At 38.4% G+C, this 24,203-nt stretch overlaps 1 protein-coding gene across 47 annotated transcripts in view; it reads right to left on the reverse strand.

Annotated features, from left to right (window-relative positions):
• Positions 1–747: 747 nt before the first annotated feature.
• Positions 748–24,203, reverse strand: part of ABI3BP (ABI family member 3 binding protein) — a 302,331-nt gene continuing 278,875 nt past the window's right edge. For 46 of the 47 annotated variants that reach the window (XM_052664412.1, XM_052664501.1, XM_052664466.1 and 43 more), the window contains 6 exons: positions 20,059–20,170; positions 10,503–10,582; positions 9,004–9,033; positions 7,891–8,052; positions 3,992–4,105; positions 748–1,970 (listed from right to left, as the gene is read on the reverse strand). In XM_052664412.1, the coding sequence (XP_052520372.1) occupies positions 1,855–1,970; positions 3,992–4,105; positions 7,891–8,052; positions 9,004–9,033; positions 10,503–10,582; positions 20,059–20,170 (614 nt within the window). In that variant the 3' untranslated portion in view covers positions 748–1,854. Of the gene's footprint in view, positions 1,971–3,991; positions 4,106–7,890; positions 8,053–9,003; positions 9,034–10,502; positions 10,583–17,442; positions 19,263–20,058; positions 20,171–24,203 lie in introns of those variants that run through there. The other variant, XM_052664520.1, reaches the window with a different exon arrangement.

Here is a 24,203-nt window from a genome sequence, read left to right on the forward strand (position 1 = left end):
CCCTTAAATACTTTAACCAGGGTAGGGGGAGAACTGGTTCATTAGTTAAAAAATGAAGCCAAATCCATATTTTTATAAAGAACTGTTAAAGGGGAACAACCTAACACAAGTCCTTCGCTACCCTGAAAAATCTGAGAGTGTGATCCCAGTGACTCAGTGCTGAGCCAAGGAAAAGCAGATTGAAATCTGTAAAAGAATTCAGTAAACCATATGAATAGCAAAGGGCAAAACACTCTCTTAGTTAATATTTTCCGTCTTATGGATTCTAGGAATACATAAAACTGAGAGGAGGGAATAAAGTCATGAAATGGAGCAGCACGTTGCTTGAACTCTCATCAAGACAAATTAGGAAATAAAGCAGGAGCTGAAAAAATTTCTACCTTCCACATCCCTGTGTGTCACTGCTCTCCTAATCAGGCACGCATACATCAGGAAGCTGTGGAATGTCATTGCTGCTACTTGCTCCTCAACCCTAACACATCAGGTGGTCACCCAACTATTCAACACGGGCCTCTTCCACAGGACCCCCTTCTGCCACAGCCATTGGCACGGAAACTAGCACTTGCTTGCATGTAAAACAATAGCAGAAACGCTTGATTAAAAAATATTTTATTAGGAGTACAGTGTACCTGCAATGTACTTTATAAGGCATTTTCTATAAATGACTATTTCTACTATATATATATCTGGGTGTCCTGCTCATATTTTTCAATACATTAGTAATGTAATGAATAACACCTTTTAAAAAAAAAAAACCTACATCTCTTTATTTAGTACATAAATGTTCAAGCAGTACAACAAGTAGCTTTGAGAGAGGTTTTAATTGCCGTAAAGCAGTTTTAAAAGTTCAGTTATCACTATTTCCCCCTTTTCCCCAATGAGCAATGTTTTAAAGCATTCCTTCTTAATAAACCAAATCTGACCGATGACGCCATTATGACCGCTTATTTTTCTCATTTCACTTATTGTCCCAGACCTTCCTGCAATGTACATACATCTCATTTTTGAACCACTCAGTCTCTGAAAACAGCACTTCTACGGTACGCCACAGCAAGGGAGACCAGTTTCATGTTTCTCCACGTACACGTGTACCTGCCTGCTTTCATTAGAGGAACACAAACCACTGCCTCACTAACCACTGCAGCACTTCTAACTCCATAGCCACGGGCCGACCTTACTGAAGGTTTTGCTGGAGGTGAAACTTGCATTTGGAAACAAATATGGAAAAAAACACAAACTCTATCATTCAAAGATCCACACACAATAACACTCAGTATTTGGGCAGGAGTATGGGCTGTTTGTACGTGTAAGGAGAAAGCACTTCAAGTTTCCTGGTTATTAAAACCTGTGGGGACTTTTTTTATAATTTATGATGGGGGAAACATGGCAGATTCACCTGGGCAGATAGCTTATGGCACTTACGTTACAAGACCAGTGAATATTTAAAAACTAACACATACTGCATTCCATGACCAACTTTTACCATAACTGTGCCTTAAACATTTATTACAACATTGTGATAAATAATATACACACCGTATCTCTTAAAATACCTTAGAAACCATACCTCAAGAATAGGGAGCCAGCTTCCCTATACATTATCCTACACCGTGTCCCTACCCTGTGGTTTTTTTTTTTTCAATCTAAAGACAAATCTGTAAAACTGGATAACTACAGTAAGCAGCCTACGCTATTACACAATTAATGCAGTATTGGCATTAGACTTGCATAAATCTTACACGCCAGCAAACTTGTGTAAGTGACAGGCATACCATACATTCCCATCTTTGAGCTTGCTTGGGGCATTCGCAAGGGTGCTTGGTGCTGGGTCTCCTCACCAGGTCCCCATCACATCTACCATTTCCCAGGAATTGATGTTCCGCACTCATACCAGCGCACGTAGTTGATGTGAGTCTCCCCACCTATTTTTCCAAACTTGACAGGTTCCTGACGAACTGCCCTGAAAAATCCTAGAACAGAGAATGGAGTTTGTTTGCAGGAAGCCATTAGAAAGTACCTTCTTCTGAGCTCCCATGGAGCTTGCATATGATCCCATTAATGGCTAACAATACGCCACAGCCATCATTCCTTTCCTGCATTTCAGGTGAAACATACACACCATTAACTCTGGTTTGAATTGTCTTGCCACAACCAGGGAGTAACAGCAGTGTATGCCTGCTCTTCCCTGTGCTCCTGTCATGTACTAGAAACACGAGTTGCAGGTTGGTCTTTCACTTTCTTTTTTGTTGGTGGATTGTATTTGTATTTGTTTAGGTTTTCAAGCTAAAAATGAATGCAGTTTATGAATCCAGCCAGCTAAATCCAGTAGCTGGAAACAGATTGGCTTTACCTACCTCATAAGCTTATTTCACATTTATAAAATCTTCTTTAATAAGTGAATCTGATACAATTGAGAGGGCAGCTGTCCTGGCAATGCTGAACTGGACTCAGACAATTCCTTATTCAAACAAAACTCCTTTACAAGTGTGGAACACTGACTGGGGGAGAAGTAAAGCCTAACCCTCACCCTAACCTACACCTACCACAATGCATTCATGCACTTTGGCAAGACGTTTTACAAACAAAGCACTAAATACGTGAAGGTCTGGTCAATACCATCTTGAAAGCTATTCTGACTTTTTTTCTCATCAAAATACTCCATTACTCATTCGGCGCGCACACCTGTATCAATACAGACGATGTTCTTACAAGAGGGTGGAACGCATTGCAGTGGTAATGCTGCAAACAAGCAAGGAGGAGGCTCAGCTGACAGAACTTGCTTACACTTGAGCCTGGGGAACGTTAAAAAATAGGCAGGGCTGCCTGTAGGACATCCACACCCCGTCCCCTTAGACCAGACCAGCATTTTGGGCACCCACCTTGAATTAGTGTATTCAGAATTACTGCAGCATGAATTATATTTTCCAGTAATAACTCTTTAGTTTCTCATTAGCACTAAACAGAGCTGTTGGATGCTCAAGTGATGATTTATGACATTTAACATTAGCCTTGCTAGTTTCAGCATAACACTTCATGCCACTATGCAAACTGAAAATTGCAGTTGGGTTTAAATATGCAATACCAAGCGTGAATAACCTGTTGGAATGTTTTAAATAGAAGGGAGGCTGTTTACTACCTCACAGAACCTGAGCCATAATGGTCTTTATTAAGTAAGTCATGGCTCATCTTAGAATGATAGAATCACAGAACAACTTGGGTTGGAAGTGACCTTAAAGTCCACACAGTTCCAACCTCCTTGCTGTAGGCAGGGCTGCCATTTACCAGCTCAGGCTGCCCCATCCAGCCTGGCCTTGAATGCCTCCAGGGATAGAGCACCCACAGCTTCTCAGGGCAGCCTGTGCCACGGCCTCACCACACTCTCAATGAAAAATTTCCCCATGACATCTAATCCATATCTCTACTCTTACAGTTTAAAACCATTCCCCCTTGTCCTTCCCAGGTAAAAAGTTGATTTCCGTCCTGCTGATAAGCTCCTTTTAAGTACTGGAAGGTCACAATGAGGCCTTCCCAAAGCATTCTCTTCCCCAGACTGAACAAGCCCTGCTCCCTCAGCCTGTCTTTGCAGAAGAGGTGCTCCAGCCCTCTGATCATTTTCGTGGTCCTCTTCAGTACACAAGTCTAACAGCTCCACATCTTTCTTGTGCCTGGTGCCCCAGACCTGGATGCAGTACTCCAGCTGGGGCCTCATGAGGACAGAGAGGGACAATCCTCTCCCTCACCGTGCAACCCAGGATACAGTTGGCCTTCTAGGCTGCAAGAGCACGCTGCTGGCTCATGTAAAGTTTTTTAACCACAATTTTTAATCACAATTTTCATCTTCAGCAATTTCTCATCTCTTCTGCCTGCAGAGCCGACAGCCCTTGTTCATTGCCCACCCTGGCAGTGGGCCCTCAATTTACTGGCAAGAAAAAGAAACAGACAAACAAAGGAACTGCCAAGGACTGTTGCAGTGACATTCTTAAGGAATTACCGTCTTTGACTGGTAGATCATCTTGCTGTCCTGTCCTTCCATCTAAGAACGAGTCTACAAATTGGCAGTGATCTTCTCCATGGCCCCTCTGGTCTCCTATGTTATAGAATTTTCCTGAAAGGAAATAAGCAGCAAAGTTGAAAATCCATGTCCCGTTTAGTGAAGGCTGAAGCCACCCACCAGAGATTGATACTCTTAGCTCTGTAGGGAAGCCAAAGCGAATGCAACCATCCTTTACCTCTCAGGATCTGCTGCTGTAATTAGAGCATTAAGTGCGTAGTGCAAGCGCAGCACTCATGGCTGTTGACAGCAGCACCCCACTCTGCCAAAATCCATGCCTGGACATACTTTTCCCCTCCTTAACTTTCATACAGTGAGCAAAATTCTGTTACTACCTAGAACCTCATTCTGATTGTATAAAAAAATGAGATAAGTTTTGCTAGCAATGTTAATAGAAGGTTCCCTATTGGGAAGTCCTGAGAATATTTGAAGAAGTCTTTATAGCCCACCTCATGACACATGCAAACCCTGTTCTAAAACTTTACAGCTTGTACGTGCAAGTGATATCCCTTAACTCATATATGATCCCGGTGTAGTAAATACTTATTCAGAATGTGAAATGGACCCATATATTTCCTTGCAGGGCTGTTTAACAGGACCCTTGATTGTGACTGAGCAGAAAAGAAGATTGTAAGTACCAAACAGTGTGTGCTGACATTACAGGCTGTCCTTAACCTGTTGAGGACTCCCAGTGAAGGAATTTTGACAGTGGTTTTTACTTATTGGTATGATTTGCAAGAAGATTTGCAAAGTTCTGTTCAAAAGATGGAGGAAAACGTGTCGTCTTCACTTCCAAGGCCTAGACAGGAAACATCTTCAGATAAGATCAGCATTTTGTCTGATCTTTCACAGCATTTCATGACACATCCAGCTTCAGGCTGTGACTATTAAAGCAAAGGTGACAACTAAGGCTCAGTGCTTGGGTATAAGCTAAGCACAATGTCCAGTTGTTCATTAGATGTTGGGTCTCCTGTGGCCCTGAATCTGTGCCCACCTGGCTGTGTGACAGGTGGTGAGGTAGCTCATACTACTCCCTAAAGTCCAATTAATAACTAGCAGCCTACCAATAAATTCACTCTTTCTCGTGTTTCTGTGGTCTGATCAATACTTTGCCAAAAATTCTCACCTCCACTTGACGGTCTAGGTTTAGAAAATAATTTATTACTGTCTAGCTTTGGCTGCAAGCATATTTTTTCCCATGTGAGAATTGGCCAGTGGGAGTTCCTCTTGGTAAATTTTGGATCTGAAGTTGAAAACATTCAGGCTGCCCAAAACTGCATGGTTGTTTTTCTTGTTTTGCCTTTTCTTTCCGTGGCTGTTGAACATCACACACAGAATTTATCTTTTTCTCATGCCCAATAAATGCTTTTTTTCAGGTGGTCTGATTTTCTGGAATGCTTGCTGTGACTGCTCTGGAGTACTGTTAAATGAGATCAGCAGTAGATGGTGCTTTATAGAACAGTCCTGGCATGTGTAACATGGATCAGCTTTTCTTCACTAGGGACAGAATAAAGCAGATACCTTACGGCTAACAAAAGAACAGTAACTTTCAGATACACACGGTCTTCTAGTCCACATCATAACTCATGCACAATTCAAGTAACTGCCATACATCGCTCAACAGCATTCTTGGTGACTATGAATTAAATTCACACAGTCCAATTCCTCGATAAAGGAACACTCTTTAAACATTTTGCTAACAAAAAACTGCTAGATTTGTCTTTCGCTTTTGGGGATAGTAATTCTGGCATAATTTTTTTCTCAGAGCTCCCTTGTGATGCTCTTAAGGAAATTAAATACTATTTTTATTCCACACATTGTGATTTCTGCAACAACAGAAGTACAAATTCATGCTAAAAACAAGCGTGCAGAGGTTCAGTTTATGGTGGCCTTATGCAATGGTGTGTCCACAATGCACCCAAATAGCAAGATCATTTTGCTGCTTCAACAGCAAAGCTTTGGGAGATACTTTCAGCATAACGTTGAATAAAGACCTTTTGCTCCTGGCACACTGCAGAGCTGGCAGTTCTAGCAGATACACTTCTCCTGGGCTTGGGAACATGACAGGACAGGGTATGACAGTAAAAAGCAGAACAGAGCTTGGCTTCAGATTGGAAATTATCCCTCTGAAATATGGAGGCCATGCCATGACAGCCTCACCTAGGAGATAGGTGGGAAAAAAATCACAGAACAGCTTTCCTCCTACATAAACATTTCAGTTCCTTCAAATATTGTGACAAGTGGTCAACACTGTTCGTAAGAATTCAAGTGCAAGAACCAAGCTTAGCAAGTATAATGAATACAATGTGGCTGTCATGGTCTTTCCCCAGCCAAGTTAAATCGCCATCCTTCCAGCAAGAACAAAACCAATCTAACAAAAATAGGAAAATGGGCTCCTGACATGTTACACTTTTATTCTAAGATTGAAGTAGCTTTCATTGCAGTGTTAATTCTCTTGATTTAGAGCTATAGCATAGTCCTGCTAAATTAGCACTGCCATTTCCTCTATTGGCTGGTTGTGTGATACACTACGCCTCATTGCCAGCTTCTGTCATTTGATCACAGCTGGTTAGTGCAGCAACAGCTGAATGAAAGATACCTCTGTTCAAAATCATCTTTTTATTCACATAATTGCCAAGGTATTACTTACGCATGAGGTACTGTACTTAGTATAAATGACTGGGCTTTCCTTCTTTGTCTGCTCATGGGGAAACAGTGATGGCAGCTTAATGTTACTTTGGCACAGGCTGTCTTATGATTCCTGTTCCCCTTTTCATTCCCTGTTACCACACACAGAGACCACTGAGCCATGCTGTTGTGAGTTGCTGAGTTCAGAGATAGGACAGTGTTAGGTTATGGAGGATGATCCAATCAGTCTCTCCTAGCTAACTCAGTTCAACATGATAAACATACTGTCTGCCTAACTTACACCCTGAGACATTAGCCATGTATGGGTTTTTTACATTCTTCGTGCTCTGGATCCTATACTAAAGCCATAATAATGGAGACATTAAGAAAAGACTTCATACAGAAGGAAACCAGGAACTTTGAAAGGATTATTAATTAAAGTATCTCCAGACACACCTTTTGCAATCTCCATGAGAAACAAAGTTCTGCTTAACTATCAATCAAATGAAAACCAATACTACAGACTTCTCTAGTTCAGACACTGGACATGTCACTTGATTCAGGTCTGAACTACCTCATTTGCTAATGACTGTGGGACACTGAATAGAACCTGAAAAACTAAGGACAGGAGACTGCTGTTAGTAATAAAACATAACATCAGAAAAAGGAGGATGACAACAAGAGATCAAAAACAAAAATGGGCAATGTGAAAACAAAAATGTCAAAGCAGGTGAGAGAAATTTGTCCACTAGAGTTGAAGTAATGTACTTATAAGTCCCATAGTAATAAAAGAACAAGAAGTTTATGAAATGGAATGGGAATGAACGCACTCTAACCCTGATCTAAAATTAGGCCCTGATCCTCTACTAAGAACTGTTACAGGTTATGATTTAAACACAGATTTAGTGCCATTATAGCATAAGCTAATGACTGTCAGACATCTGTTATTTATCAGTTTTCTGTAAGATCCCCCAGGATACCAACAGGTGCTGTAAGTCAGACAATGATTGTGGAGAAGTAACACTTGAGTCTGAAAACTCAGTATCAAACAATGACTACTGAGCACAAGCAGACTATTATTTATGATCAATCTGTCTAGGGACTACATTAATCATACTTAATCACACTTCAACAGTGCCCATCTTGTTAAGCCTCTTAGTTCTTCGTATTTTTGAAGGGTTTATAATGTGAACAACACTGATTTATCTTACCTGTAAGTGAATCGCTGAGGTATATCTTGTATCTTAACGAATTACACAGCTGCACACCTACAAACTTCTTATACCAGGTCCTTTTCACATACTGTTTCCCTCTGCATTCTGAGTAAGAGTCAGAATTGAATGGGATTTCAGTCCAGATAGCATCCTTTCCCACTGCATGAGAGAAATAAAGATACTGAAGTATGGCAGTTTATATAAAATCATATATGACAAATATATTCCAATAAATAGAAACCTTGATGGAGCAGAAAGCACTTTGAAATATTCTAGTATCACCTGTCACCTGCATTTTGAGCATGAAAGCTATGTCAGGGAAGCACTGAGTGCTCAGCTATGAGAAGCCAGTTGGGAGCTCTCACTTATTAAGGGAACTCTGTCCTTCTGTTGCCAAAATTTCATTTACAATGTATGTGATGCAGTCATTGTTTCTATGTGGAATCAAGACAGGAAGGTCAACTTGCAGCAAAATGTGTGATTAAAAAAATACATAAAAGTGTCATGAATCACATGACAAAAAAAATAAATGCTGTCAATTTTGTCAGTGTTGTCCATCACAAATGCAGAAAGAGCTCAATTTGCATGAACGGGTCTCTGTTCTTCAAAAGCTCAGTCCACCTCCTGCTGAAGACAGCAAGTCTTACAAGTGGCGTAAAGCGGAGGTGGAGCAGTCCTTCAGAAGCAGGAATTTTTTAAAAAACATAATGGCAGATAAACAATATCCTCCAAGCTGTGTTCTGTTAAGTCACTTAAAAAGTGTGAAATAGCTTATTCATTTTGAAGAGTCTTTCCTTTGAATTAATGACAAAACTGAGAAAATATGAGGCCTTCTTTGGCTCATCTGTGTACATTGGTTTGAAGCCATCCCAGCTGCCATGGGAGCATCACATCACACTGATTGCATTCTGCTCAGGTAAACAAGCAGCCTGGCATGTATTCTGGACAAGGAATATGGATGGAAAGAATTAATTCAAGTGCAAAAGCTATTCGATTCCATAGCTCATTTAACTGGTGCAGTACAGAAACTCCACCACCATCCCCCTTAAAATTACACTATTTCTGAAAAAATTCCTGATCAGAAGACAGAATAATTTATACAAGGCTTACTTGAAATAGGCTCACTCACTCTTGGGTCCGCTGTGGAAATAAGACAAACATTCAATCAGACATTGTAAAATTAGCATTCCCATTATACCAATGGAAAAGCATTGTCAAGTGATTTTCTACTGTTGACACAGGCTGCATGTGGTGAAATAGAAAGTGTTTTGGAAGCAAAGTTTACTTTCATATTGAATTTAAAAAAGAAACGTCACTGTGTGAAACTACAGCATCAATGTTCTTTTGTTCTTTTAAAAATTTTACTTATGGGACTTTGTGTTCAAACCAGGTTCTAGTGAAAACAGGAATTTAAACCTGTAAAATCCAATTCTACTGCACTTCTTTTTTTTTATTTTTTTATTTTTAATTTCAGTTTGTATACTGAAATAAAAGAAAAAAACCACTTCTGTTACTCTTGCTACTCAAGACTTGGCTATGATCTCCCAAAATGTGAGAAATGGATGTGTGCAATTAAGACAAAATAAAATGTAATGCTTCATTTGGCCAAGCTAAATAGGAGACAGAACATAAGCCTTGCCATTTGTGAAAACTGCACCTGGCATAAACATTAATTCAGTTTTGACAATCTAGGATTACAAGGAGTGTATTCATGGTTTTAAATACGTGTGGCTTAGTCTGAGATCCTCCCTGCCTAATCCCTTGCTCAACTGAAACTCTCATCCATCAGTGAGCATTAGACCAGGACTATTATGTTATTACACCTGGCTCAAAATACAGATTAAGAAAGTCCTTTTGAAGAGGTTGAACCCATTTTTTTATTTATATGGTCCTTAAATACTATCAAACAGAAACTACTTTTACACAAAAGAAGACACCTAGCTTGTACAGAATCATTTAATGTCTACTGGAGTTAGCCTTACTGGGAGTTGAAATACAGAAAACAAGACAATCTCTGATTCTCACCTTTGAGTCAGACAGGAGTTAAGCTTGAGAATGAGCCAGTGTTCAAAACAGACTTGTGTATACCTCTTCAGTGTTTTCACAAGAGAGTAAACAGGGTGGAAGAAGACATACTGGGACACCAACTGTTCCAACTACTATTGCTTGATCATTTTTTCAGCCTTAAGGTATCACTATTTATGACACAACAGCATTTTGAACAGGTAGCAAGTTGTGTATAAACACAGTAGTCCAAAGGAAAACTTTATGTCCCCATTTAGAACATACTAATGAGTTTGATGACTATAAAAACACCACGAACACTGATCTTAAAACACTGAACATTCTTTAAAGTTTGTTTCTTCACGGGAAACACCAGAAGATCTCTGTGTTCCTGCCTTTTTCTCTTCAGTATGACCATCTTATGCCCTCACCTTCTAGCCACTACTAATGCTGAGTAGTAAAAAGCCAATCTGGAGATCAGAAAGAGCAAGATCAAACTCACAAAATGAAGTAAGAGAACCTTTCATGTATCTCAAACAAATGGATTAAAGTTGGTTCACAAACATGGATAATAAAATTACAGTCAAACCTTTGGAAGTCTGTACCTGATTCAGTACTGAAAGCCACAACATTGCTACTCGGACCTTCACCAAGGGGGTTTCTAGGTTTCACATGGAATTCATAACTGGAGAATAAAAAAAGCATCTGAATTAAAATTTTGCCTACCAACCGTTTTCTCATATTCTGGAGCAAGCAAACTGCCAACATGCACCTTGGTGCTATTCATTTCTTAGGGAACCCAAGGGCGTTGTTTCTTGCTTAGAAAACACTGAAGTGTTCTTTGTCCTAACTGTTCAAAGCCTCTCTGAACATGCATTTTACCAACCCTTTCCATAATTCTTTGCACAAATATTATTAATGTTTGATTTAATGCACCACTGGTTTAAGTCTCCTCTAGCATGTGCAGTTTCAGTTCTGGCAAAAGGAGCAGTTTAAGTGAGGTCAGAAACAATTTCATAGGGAGAGATTGAGTAAAGTACACTTCTATATATTTGCTCATTTTTAATTCATAAGAACACAAATCCAATGCAGTATCTCCCAGTCTCTCCACCTCCAACAGATAAGGCCATTGTTGAAATGCAAGGTGAGGATCCGGTCACTTAAATACATGTCAACAGCAAATATAGGAAATAATAGGAACATATTGTGCAGCGTCACCTTAAATTTTCACAGTATCACCTTGAAACATCAGTCTATACTGCAGTTATCTCATGATTTCTCTTCCACATAGCTCTGCTGGGAACCAACCAAATGCTAATTCAGCAACTCAGCTGACATTCAGTGAGATGCTGTGGGTAAACAGTGAGTCAAAGTTAGCCGCAAGACTAAAAATGATGCACAGAAGACACCAGCCAGATGAGGCAGGAAAGAGGGCTACAGAGTGGAGACTAGACATGGCTATGATCTTACCTCTCCGGGCTGCAGGCTGGCAGAACCAGGGAATTTCTCACTGCTCAGCAGCAGCTCAGTTTCTCACCCAGTACCTGTGCTTACCTCTAGGAGCTCTGTGCCAAAGAACTGTGATCAGAAGCGTGTCTACACCAGTCAAAAGCAACCTCCTCATGCCTTCCCCTTGACTTAGAAGCCATAATCTACCCTGTGCATGTCAGTCAGTTACAGATATTTTTCATATGCTCTGGGTGCTTGCATAGTGAACTTCTTTTAATAAATAACATTTTTTTTTATCAGCTAGAGAGATGCACAAGACACAATGGGCTTAATAGACTAATGGCCCTAATAGACTAAACACAGAACAAAATGAGAATCCCAGAATTGGGATTGAGCTTATGGTGTGATAGAGTTTACAGATCTGACTGTAAATTTAAAGCCATGGTGTGTCTCTTCATGGAAAACCAAATGAAATCTCCCTTTTTGCGCATCACGTGGAAGATCGGAAAAGTTGGAGAGGGACTCGTTATCAGGGATGTACTGATAGGATAAGGGGTAATGGTTTTGAACTAGAAGAGGTTGGAACCTGATTAGACATTAGGAAGAAATAATTAGCTCAGAGGGTAGTGTGGCCCTGCAACTGACGGCCCAAAGAAGTTGCGGATGCCTCATTCCTGGAACTGCACAAGGCCAGGCTGAACGGGGCTCTTGTCTGTCCAACCTAGTGGGAGACATCCCTGCCCATGGCAGAGGGATTGGAACTACTCAATTTTTAATGTCCCTTCCAAACTAAGCTATTCTAAGATTCTATGAATATAAAAATGTGTAAAAATATGGGTGCTTACTTGCTGCAATTGTATGCATTTCAGCACAAGCTACAAGTCTGGGGAGAATTACTTACAGGTTCAAGAAGGTATGTAGGGCAAAGTTAAGAAAGGCAAATAGGAAAGCTGTATAATGATTATCCCATGCCTACATCATAGCTAGATTTGATATTCATGAGAAACTGCAGGCTTTATTCCATCTTTATATCTGTGCACCCCGATGCCAAATATTTTGCTACCTAATATACGTAGCAACCTAGCTCTCTCACACCTCTAACCTCTTTAAGACTGATGTCTTAGACACTTGGGAGAGAACTAGGCCTCCCAAATCCTTCCAAACTGCACAAGACAATAAAAGTCATTGTACAGATTAAATGGACTTGACTCAACAGTAATTACTGTGCAGAGCACATTTTTCCACCATAGGAAATCACTATTCCACATGGAACCTTGGCAGATGTAACTGTTCCTGCATTTTTCAAATCATGCAAAAGGAGAAGATGGAAGACTGCAGAACAGAGAATATCTGAAGAAAGGTTTTCATCATAATGCTGAGGATTGGAGGAGTCGAGTCCAGTCCTGGGATATAAGGTCAACAGGTTGTGAGGTGCCTGTGGTTAAATAACAATCATGCAGGACTGTTTCAATGTAATGAGCTTCTCTTTCTCTGGAGAATGTGCTGTGAGTTGCTGTGTCACCACACATAACAAACAAAACTAGGTTAACAGCAGGAAACATTTCCTTCAGCAAATGATGCTTAGCTTCTTTGAGGAATCTCTCAACCAGGCTAGGAGAAGGGCCAAGAGAAAAGGGAAGTGCTTACAAGTGACTGTGGCATCAACAGAAATTTAGTAAAAAAAAATTGTCAGTTTTGTGATAAATAGTACAAAAAAAACCCTCAAGGCTTTTTCTGTAGGGTTTTTTTTTTTTTTCTTTCCCCTATTACCTTCAAATTCCTATCCTAACAGCATTGCAGGTTTCACTGTAGTTCTCATCTTTTGACCCTTGCTGTTAACAAAAACTTACCTATATGCATCAGGAAATTTTTCTTTTCTATGTCGTTAGCACCTTTTGGCTAAGTGCAATACCACCTAGATAATAATGACATGAGCAGGTGGTATGGATATTACTATAAACTTTCAAAAAGGTTCTGGCTTCCAGTTGGGATTATTTAGCCTAGAGAAGATAAGGCTCTGTGCAGACGTTACAATGGAGGCTTTTCAATATTACAATGGAGGCCTTCCAAGGTGGAGGCCTTCCAATATTTAGAGGGGAAAACTAGGGGAGGGATTTGTTATGAGATAGTGTAGTGACTGAACAAAGGGTAATGATTTAAACTCATTATTTAGATTGAGATTACTATTAAGAAGAAATTCTTAAACACGAGGATGGTGTGGCACTGAAGCAGGTTGCCCAGAGAAGTGGTCATCCGTGGAAGTGTTGGATGGGGCTTTGGGCAAACCTGGTTGAGTGGGTGGTATCTCTGCCCAGAGCAGGGGAAAGGAGCCAGATGATATATAGGATCCCTTCTAACCTAAAACATTCTATGATTCTACTGTTCAGTAGAGGAATGAAGATTTACTCGGCATGGCCTTTGAGTAAATTAATTATGACTTTTTTTTTTGTTTCATACCTTTAAACATGAAACAAACAAACAAACAAACAAAAAACCCCAAAACAGTATATCCTATATATATGCTACACATTTTATCTTTACTTCATGGTTTTTGTTTTCTCTCTCTCTCTCTTTTTTTTTTTTTTTGTGTGTGTTCTCATATGTATTTATTTTTATTAGGTTTTATTTCTGCATTTATATTTCCTCAAGAAACATTATGGTTGGAAACATACTTTACTTTACCTAGGGATATAATCTAAACCAAAAGTCCAAAAAGACCCCTCCAAATGTACTTAAAAAGGAGAAAAGTATATTTGAAATTATCAAACTACTCAACCAGAGAAAAGATCAGAACCTTTTCCTGGGGAATGCAAGCATCACAGCCTTTTTGTTTATTAATAATATTTTTTGGAATAAAATCTATCACCAATAGACTGAGGGGACACACCCCCTATTTTAATGACTATCTGAATTTCCCTAGGGTTACTTTGGCACATCTCTGACTAACACAGCAGAACTGCAGTCTTCATATTTTCCTTTATTACCTTCCAATTACTGCCAATACAAACATGCATGAGAACTTGTTTTCAACAATATTCAGACTCTTTTTTGAAAGCTTGTATAGTAATTAGTTCTGCAAAGTTTCCTGGACGCTAGTGACATATTCTATGAACCTAGCTGCCCTTAAACAACCCCCCCCGAATGAAAGAAAAAATATACACTTAATTTAAAAAAAAATATTTGAAGATAGGGCAAAGATAAACAAAAATGACATATTTTGGCAGGAGAACCAGCAGAAACAGGAAAGTAAAAATGAAACCAGATCAGATGATATGGAGACTTAGAAAAATTAGATCAATTTTAAGCAGTTAAAAAACTGTTAAAAAAAATATAAAGGCAAAATTCCTATGGAAATGAGAAAGTAAAAGCGAAAAAGAAAAACAACCAACCAACCAACAAACAAAACAAAACAAAACAAAAAAAAAAAACCCAAAACAAACCAAACCAAACCCGAAAAAACCCAAACAAACCAAAACCCAAACGAAAATCCCATCTGTTTTTAATATTTTAGGTTAGGAAAGATCCATTAAAAAGTAAAGCTGATCTTAATGATGGAGATAATGGAGTTGAACACCATCATTACTATGCATGAGACAAAATGAAGGTATCAAAAATCATACTAAGCCCATTTCTATGTCAGGTCCCTCTAGGCTGATTACAAGCAAACATCTCAATTAAGGAAATGCTGAAAAATCTGAATAATTAGTTTACTTTGCTAGATGCTCACTTGGCAGATCTTGCTTGACTATTATCATAGGAGAAATTACTGCAGTACTTTCTTTGTTTAAGGGCAGTGTAAAATTAAGACAGACAAAAAGCACAAAGAATGGGCTTCTGGGTATGCCAGTGAAAATAAGAGTTCCTGTGGGGGCAGTCTTACAAACAAACTCAAATATATGAGATCTGTATGACAAGTTAGATGGAATGTTACAGGTCTCCTCAAATGACTGCTTGGAAAATAGTCTGAAATTGTTTTGACCAAAATGATAAATCTTGTGGTTTGGCTTTGGATGTTTTCCAAGTAAAGTAGATGGTGCACTTCTCAAAAACCTGCTCTCAGCATAAAAACTGTGAATTTTCCATTTGGGGGGCAAATATTAAGCTGACAACATAGTTCATACTAGAACATTCTTTTCTCTCTTTTCTTTGCTAAGAAATAATTGATAATATACAAAACATACAAAAATATCTCAGCCTGCATTAAAGAATATGAGCAAAGTTAAGATTAATAAGATCAGAAATTACTCGCATAAGAAGAAATCGTACAACAATTCAGGTTGGAATGGAGTCTGAAGGTCGATCTGATCCAGGCCTCTTTTCATTACAGAGCCAACTTAAAAGCTACGTGAGGTTGCTCAGAGGTTCACAAACAAGCTCACAGTTACTCAATGCTTGAATGAACTAGAAGAAAGAAGGATGAATGGAGTTGAGCTATTTAGCTTTGTTTAATGAGAAGGACTAATTGAAGGATAAAGATAGTAAAAGCTGCAGAAAATTTAGTGTGGGATGTGTGACAACAAACAGAGGGATGACTGAAATGTGATCTGAATCTATTCTAGAACTCTTGAAAATAATGTGAAAGATAATAATAGCTACCTTCAGTATAAAGTTGTACATGTGATTATTAGCTCACAGGAGCACATCTACAACAGAAATTCTTAAGCAGAAGACATTTGTAAAACAAGAGAAAGATTTCATCTTCGAGCACAATTAGATGAAGTGGGCCTGTAGGAAAGCTGGAGAGGGACTTTTGATAATGGCCTGCAGTAACATGACAAGGATAAATGGTTTTGAACTGGAAGAGGGTAGATTTAGACTAGATATTAGAAAGAAATTCTTTACTGTGAAGGTGGTGAGACACTGACACTGGAACAGGTTGCCCAGTGAGGCTGTGGATGCCCCTATCCTGGAAGCATTCAAGGCCAGGCTAGATGGAGCTTTGAGAACCTGATCTAGAGGGAAGTGTCCCTGCCTATAGCAGAGGGTTGCAACTAGATGATCTAAAAGGTCTCTTCCAACCCAAACCATTCTATGATTTTATGATTCCATGGTAAGTCTCTGTGTAAGAATTATCCATAGTCTTTTAGCTTGCATTATGTACAACTTTTGAGATATTTCAGGTAAAAGCAAAATACTTGATGAAACTAAACAGAAATCTAGATCCAGAGTATGTGAAGTCAGATAACAGCTTGATGCCAGGAGGAGTAGCAGTTTCAAGAACTCTGACCAACCATATTATGTAAATCACAATTAATACTTTCCAGGTCGCTAAGATAAACAGCAGCTTTCTAAGATGTGATAGTGAAATACCTCAAGCATTGTATTTGGCAAATCTCCAGGTGAAAAAGACATACTTGTCCTATAAGGAAAACTCTTTAAATAAATGCCACTGCCAGGCATGCTTTACTAAGAGAGAATGGAATAGATATAATGTCCCCTTTTTTTCTGGAAAAATGTGCAGGAATCTTAATGCTCCAAGGAAATCAAACCATACAGGAGTTTGTAGAAGTCTTTTTTTTAACAAGCATTTGTGTGGGAAGCAAATGACTGTGCCTCAAATTTATTTAAAGGGCATATGTCCTCACATTCTGACAGATTTTTAATTTCTACTCTGATCTCAAGTCCAGATGTGTTGTGATCAAGTCACCAAAAAGGAATAAGGTTGGCATATAAGACAAACAGGAAATATGACAAACATCCAGAAACTTCATTTATTTAGAAATAGCTCTCATAAGTTGCTGTTTGTCTATGAAGATTCATTTTCATTTCCATATTAAGATGGTATGAATGTCTGAAAAACAAGTAGCTGATAACTGCACTGCTAATGAGAACTCCATTTCTCTTTTGGCAAAACTATTTTTTCTGGATCTAGTCACTTTTCAGGTAAATGGCCATTATAATAATCCTCCTTTTCAGAGTAATTTGTATCCTGTTTAACTTCCACGTTTATAGTTACTGACAGGTGCAACCACACAAGCAATTTTTCAAGACAGACTGACAGTCTCTCATTGCAACTGTCTTCCTAGCACAGTCCAAATTTCTTAAATACTCCAAGTCTGGCCATTATCTCCTCATCTGTAAAAGCTGTCTTCCTCAATAGGGGTGCCTGGCTTACTGCAGAGCTTTCCAGAGGTAGCAGTATGATGTACTTGAAAGAAGAATGCAACAGAAAAAAGGAACAGCATGATCTGTCAGGCACAGATACACTCAATTTTTCACAGCTGCCTGCTCTGTCCCCTTTGCACTGATGATTTGTTCATGTTGCTTCGGTCCTCCTGGATGTGGACAGTTAATTCTTCAGCTTCTGGCCAGGCATTAGCATATCCTATCTGTTTTACCTCAACAGGACAAGGGGGGGCTACAGACCATTTTGTCATGTAAAGCTCCTCAAGACTAAACTTCTGGAGAATTACAGGCTTGAACTGTAGTTCTGCTGCCATAGGAAGTTTCTGGTTAAAATTTACTGACAGAAACTGAGATTCAACATTCACAGTCATCCTTATTCCTTTTGGCAGTTCTCAATTTAGATCTGCCCAGATTGGATCAATCTTGAACTTTCCTCAGCTCTGGAGGCACTGAATCTTCAGAGCCGCATATGGGATTCACACAGCATCACTGATGGCTTCAGGAAAGTTGGAAAAACTAGAATCTCAAATTCAGCTCGTCAGCTTCTCCAAAGTGTTTCAGGGCCAAGAGGTTCTTTCCTAGCTAATTCACTTTCTGCTACTGAGCATCTCTTTCCATATACTTGCTAGTAGTTTTGTAAATGTTGGTCCTTTGCAAGTCAGATTTCTTTTTCTGCTCCAAGTTTTTTTTCCAGCTCCACCTCTTCTACAGCTCTTTCTTTTAAAGCTAGTTATGGAAAAATCCACTTCCTAGATTTAATGTATTACTTGATGAAATTGCAGACATTTCAGGGACTCTGTTAATTATTCAGTTGTGTTTCACTGTGTGTCTCTCCCTTCTATTTTCAGTCACCTTTACCCACCTGGCCATTTACATAATCAGTGAGCAATCAGCTCCTGACAAATAGGAAACCTTTGTTGTGGATATACGTTTTTCTTTGCAACACTAACACTGTCTACATGATGCCAGTCATCTTCAATGACTTTCTTACTTTTCCTGAACTTAATGTGCCAACAAGCCTGGATTCAAACAGCAACAGTAATAACTTCTTGTCCTTTTGAGTCTTCAAAATTAGGAAACACACATTTTGAAACTGCAATTTAATCAAGCAGAACTGCACAGAGGACTTCACCTCCTTGAAATCCTGTGGGACTCAAGGGACATGCAGTACTGCAATTCACATAAAATATTTTCAATTTTGGATGATGGCTTCCTGAATCCAGAAATACTTGCTGCCTTTCTCTTTTGAGAGTGGGAATGGAGATTATAACCATCACCTCATCAGGGTGAAGGTACTCCTCTTTATCCTAAGACATCATCTGCCTGTTGGTGCTGATCTCAAGTTTATTTTCACAAAATCCACACTACAAAAGACAGCTGGTCTCCATGGTCTCTGCTCTGCTCTTGCTTCCCACATCTTCTCATAGGTATTGACAGAACTGTTACAAATTAAAGTTAAATAAACCAGCTTATCTATTTCCCACAGTTCCTGTCCTCCTTATGACCTTTCCAAGAGTTCTAGCTGGTTCTGCCTGCCTCCATCTTGCATCCTTTCTGGAAAAAAAAAAAAAACCACCCCAAAACAGTTGTCTGAAGATGGTTTTCAAGAATGGAACTGCCTCATTCCAAAGCAGAGATTAAAATAGAAGCGAAAGCACAAACAGCAGTGCCCACTGTCTTTCTTTAGCTGCTAGTCCAGAGATCTTTTGCTTTGCTGTCTCATCTCAGCCTCCTCATTTGTTGATGAAATGGAGGAAACTAAGGCTTGGTCTCCAGCACCAGTTGTATTGCTGACATAAGTGACAGAACAACATATTGTCAATTCACCCTTTCACCAGCAGTGTGACTCTAGGAAATAACAGAATAATTTCCCTGAGGAAATAACAGAGATAATTGTGATTATCAGCATTCTAACCGTATTTTGAGTTTTGGAGTCTCTCAAAGTTTTGTTGTTGCTGTTTTTTAATTTATTTATTGTTTGGTTTTGCTTAGCTTTTCTTTTCTACTTCCTTTCCTCTTCACTTTCTACAACAGCTCCTTATTCCTCCTTCTGGAAGCTGCTGGTAAAAGTAGGTGAGCTAAAACCAGTGTGCTGGATTAATCCATCTCGCCTAAAAGTTAAAGTTTGTGACGGGTTCTGCACAGAATTTTGTGCTGTATTACAAATTTAATGATAGTAAGAGAAAAGGGGAGTGTATTTGTGATGGAAAAATATGATTGCCGTAGTCAAACGGTATTACAGAAAAATACACTTGTCATTCACTAACTTTACAATGCAATAAATGAACAACAGAAACACAGGACAGTGCTTTTCTCCCCCTCTCCCCAGACCATACATATTTTATCGGAAATTTCCTAAACGTTCCTCAGAACTGCATTATCTGTTAAAAGAAAGCAGTATACGAGCATACCTTTTCCTATCAGAGCAGGATTAAAACCAATTTGCTCTAATACATTATAAATATATGTATTATTTGAAGTAACTGTTCTTACATTTATACATATAATACATTTTCATTTGAAGTAGAACTTAGCAGACAGTCTAGATTAGTTGAATTAACTTAAAAAATATTCTTATTTAATTACCTTGTGTCAGGTTTTAGGTTTTCCACAGTAGAATGAGTTTGATTTGTAGTGATAATTGACTTCTCCTTTTCACCATCAGTCGCTCCATTTTCAGTTGACACGACCTCATACTCTGCAAAATTACCGTAAAGAGAAATTTGCTTAAATAGTAGCTCTAGCTTGAGCATCTTTATTGCTCTCTCTTTTCTCATCTTTTTCTCATCTTCCACTGTTTAACAGGCTGCATGGATGTCTCATGTGAACAAGTCTGGGCATCATTATTCTTAAACAGCTAGAAAAACACTTGAAGAGTTCCAGTTACACATTGATGAGTGTCTAGTCCCTCATCTTTTCTCATAATTTAGTTGAGGGACAGAGGATATTCAACATCTCACCTCTGCCAAAGGCATGCTATTGACAGAATTCTGAACACAAAGAAGTTTAAATATCCTTTTGTCTGAATAAAGAAGAATCAAAAATGGAATTACAGTTTCTAAATGCTTACACCTTGATGAAGCTAAGTTTTTAAGATTTCCACACTAATTTTGGTTGTGCACTAAGGGAATATGGCATTTTAGAATTTTGTTTAAATTTATTTCTGTATTTATATTACTTATAGAGGCCTATTACTTTCTCTTTATCTCACCGGTATGTACCACCAAGAGCAAGTCACGTGGTTGGGAAGAAGATAACCCTTCAACAAGTGATATGGTTTAGTAGCTTGTGGTGGCAATGATGATGAGGAGATGGTTGGACTAGATGATCTTATAGGTCATTTCCAACCTTGTAATTCTATGATTCTACGAGTCTGTGAAACCATAGCTAAGTCCAAGACACAGTCTTTCTTTATATGCATCCCCTAATGTGATTCACAACTGCCTCATCTAATGAAAACATGGAGTATACTGCTGATTTTCCTCTCTGTTAAGAAATTCACAGCTTCTCAGGATCTTACTTTATCTTCCTAAAAATTGTCTATAATTCCAAGTTCAGCTTTGCTAACTGTAAGCTAGCATAGCAAAACATTTTCAAAGAACATGCGTAATTTAGATCTATAGCATGGTGGAATAAAGCATGTATTATACTGCAAAAATGAACAAAGGAACTACCTATGAACCCTACAAAACTACTTCCTTTCCTGTTTGTTTTTTTCTCTCATGACACTATTAATTTTCAAGTTTTTAAGTAAATACTAGCAAGCCGAAGGGCTTTTTTTTTTTTTTCTTCTTAATTTCTCCATACAAGTATATCCATTTGTTATCAACATAGAAAGATAAAACATTACCTGCAATGAAACTCAGTATTGAAAAGGAATAAAATTCTCACAAGTATTGCTGGTCTTTCAGACTCTCTGTCTCTCCTAATTGTGTATGAAAATGAACGTATGCACAAATACAGAAATGAACTGATCTAATTTTGACCGTGAATATGCAGCTCTGTCTTTCTTTGCATTCTTCTTGCAAAAAGCAGACACTGAAAACACTGTAGTAAGTTATTTAATGGTGATAAAATTAAGTGGGAGTGCAAAGCATCCCTAAAACATTGGTTTTCTAAAATTCCAAGCTTCTAAGCCAGTCATTCAGTCCTGGTAATTACATATATACATGCACATGTGGATTTTAAATCACTTGCCATAATAGTTTCAAAAGGGTATTTTTATATCATATCTTAAAATAGTCTCAGTTATTTGGAGCATATATGGAGCAAAATTAAACTTTAAAATAGGTTTAAGAGCATGTAAGAATATCAGCATAAAGAAAAGAATTACTGCTGATACTGAAGATTTCAAACTTTCATTGCTCAAAAGTGCTCCTCTAGAAGACACCCCTGAAGAGCAGAAGACCACTGCCTATTAAAAACAAAATCACAGACCTGCAGAAATGGATAGCTCAGATGCAAAAAACCATGTGATTTCAACTCATTCAAGTTGACAAATAAAACATAAAACAATGTGTGCATAGGCATGTGCTTGCACGCACACACACAAAGAATTACTGGAATGCATTCAGCACCAGGTTGTTACTACATACGAACAATGAACCCCAGTGGATTAGAGAATATGCTGCTCTGAGGCAATACACTGAGGCAACACAACCAGACTAGCAGAAAACCAACAAAAATGTCTTGGTCCCTGACATTTGTAGCCTTTATGAAAACAACAAGGTAAGCTTGATCACTGCTCTGGTATTATTTGTCAGACCTTTCCATTACTGAAGTACAACTTTGTTTTTAGTAATAACCAAAATGATGAAAACCCTCATGCAATACATTAGCTAAAGGTCAACCAGAGCAATTCTTTCTTAAAAAAGGCTTAAAAAATTACAGCACTGTTTCCACAGTTCTATCTGAAAAAAAAAAAAAAATCTGACGCCCAAATCAGAACTTTGAGAAAACATGCACAAAAATAAGAAGAGATGACAGAAAATTTGATTTGTTTGTCTAAACAAGTAATATTGTATTTGTGCCAGCATGAAATAATCACCTTTTTGAGAAAATGGGATTCATTGCCTCCTTCTCCTTAATCCAGAAAATATCTTTGGATGAATCAATAATGGAGTTATTTTTTTTGAAGTTAAAGAGACAAACTCAGCGGGAGTATTTGTAAACCACAGAGTTCAAACATTATGTGTTACACATATTGAATTTAAAAAGAATCAAAATTGTTTTTATGGGATTGTTGTTACTTCTAGAAATTAAGCTACCTAGAATGAAAACTGTTCATCTCAGTGAAACAAAATGAATCCTATTTGTATGTTCTGCAGAAAGTTTTAATCTCCATTCTCAGAAGAGAGAGGGTTATGCCAGGTGTCTCAGACAAGTCTTCCAGAAGAATCTCACAGAAAATTAATTTTTACAGTGATTACAGCAAGCACATCCACCTAACGACACAAAATACAGTGTGCATTGCTTGGTCTGTTTTCACTGCAAATGTGAAAAAAAAAAGGAAATAAGACTGTATTTAAATGGCAACCAGGCCTTGCTTTCATCACTACATGATGCATGTTGACATTTTTCCCAGCTATAATGTAAATATTTTTACATTTCTGTAATTGAACTGGTTGTGCTGCAGTGGATATGACACATTCAAGAAAAACAGCAGGCCTGCTTCCAAGAAAACATGCAGACTAAGTGAATATCTGATCTAATCAAACTAAGGTTTGGTATGTGGAGAAAATGTCTCTAAATGTCAACAAAAACAACAGAGCAAAACAAAAAGAGGCACTGCAGTACTGCTTAGAATGGGGACTGTTCACATAGCCTCTCCTCAGCCTCATACTTAGGCTATGAATAGATTCACGCTTCTTTAACAGCACAACACAGCAAGTTAGGTAACCATTCCTATCTCTTGTTGATACTTTATATTAGCCTACAGACATTTGTTCCCCCTTTTCATTCATCAGGACAGGCAACTTTTTTCCTGCTTCTCAGAAGATGCAGGTTAATTTTTGTTTTATGTGTCTCATTCAATTTGCATTTATTATTTCCCAAAACTGTGGAAAGAGCAAGAAAGAATGGAGGCTGAACCTAGCAATCATTTCTAGAGGAACAAGAAAGGATTAATTTGGGAAAGAGAATTTGTGACAGTCATTATTATACCTCTGCACTCAAATCTGTCATGAAAGGCACATAGAGCAACATCTGAAAACATCCCACTTATATTCTAAAGCGAATGGCTAATCATCAAGTCTTGCCCTCCGGAGTTCCTACTTTTAACTGTTCTATTCTCTTGTAAAGTAACACAGTCAAATCCGGTTGGCCATAGCAGTGGACTACCAGTGACACTGCAAATCAAAATTTTCTTTTATGTCAGAGGTAAAAATGAAAGTCATTTTCTGACAGTACAGAGGAACCATAAATTCCTCTCAAATGTTCAAATCTGGTCAGCTTGTGTTGATACATGGAAGATGATGGAAGAATTACGAGTGGTCTTCTTACACGTTTACCCATCTAGGTACTCATTCATGCCTGCCTCACAAAGTGTTTACTCTCAATACAATAACCTTTTACAAACGAGAAAAAATAAACAGATGTTTTTAAACAGAGAGAACTTGGTGACCTTATGGTGGATACTACAGATTATATGTGGCAGAGTTCTGCTGATCTACTAGAATGATGTAAGCATTCTGGCTTACGTCTGGCTTGCTGATTCACTAATCAAAAACATC

This window comes from Tympanuchus pallidicinctus, unplaced genomic scaffold (assembly GCF_026119805.1).
Source record: "Tympanuchus pallidicinctus isolate F22 unplaced genomic scaffold, pur_lepc_1.0 scaffold10, whole genome shotgun sequence".
NCBI classification, from domain to species: domain Eukaryota; kingdom Metazoa; phylum Chordata; class Aves; order Galliformes; family Phasianidae; genus Tympanuchus; species Tympanuchus pallidicinctus.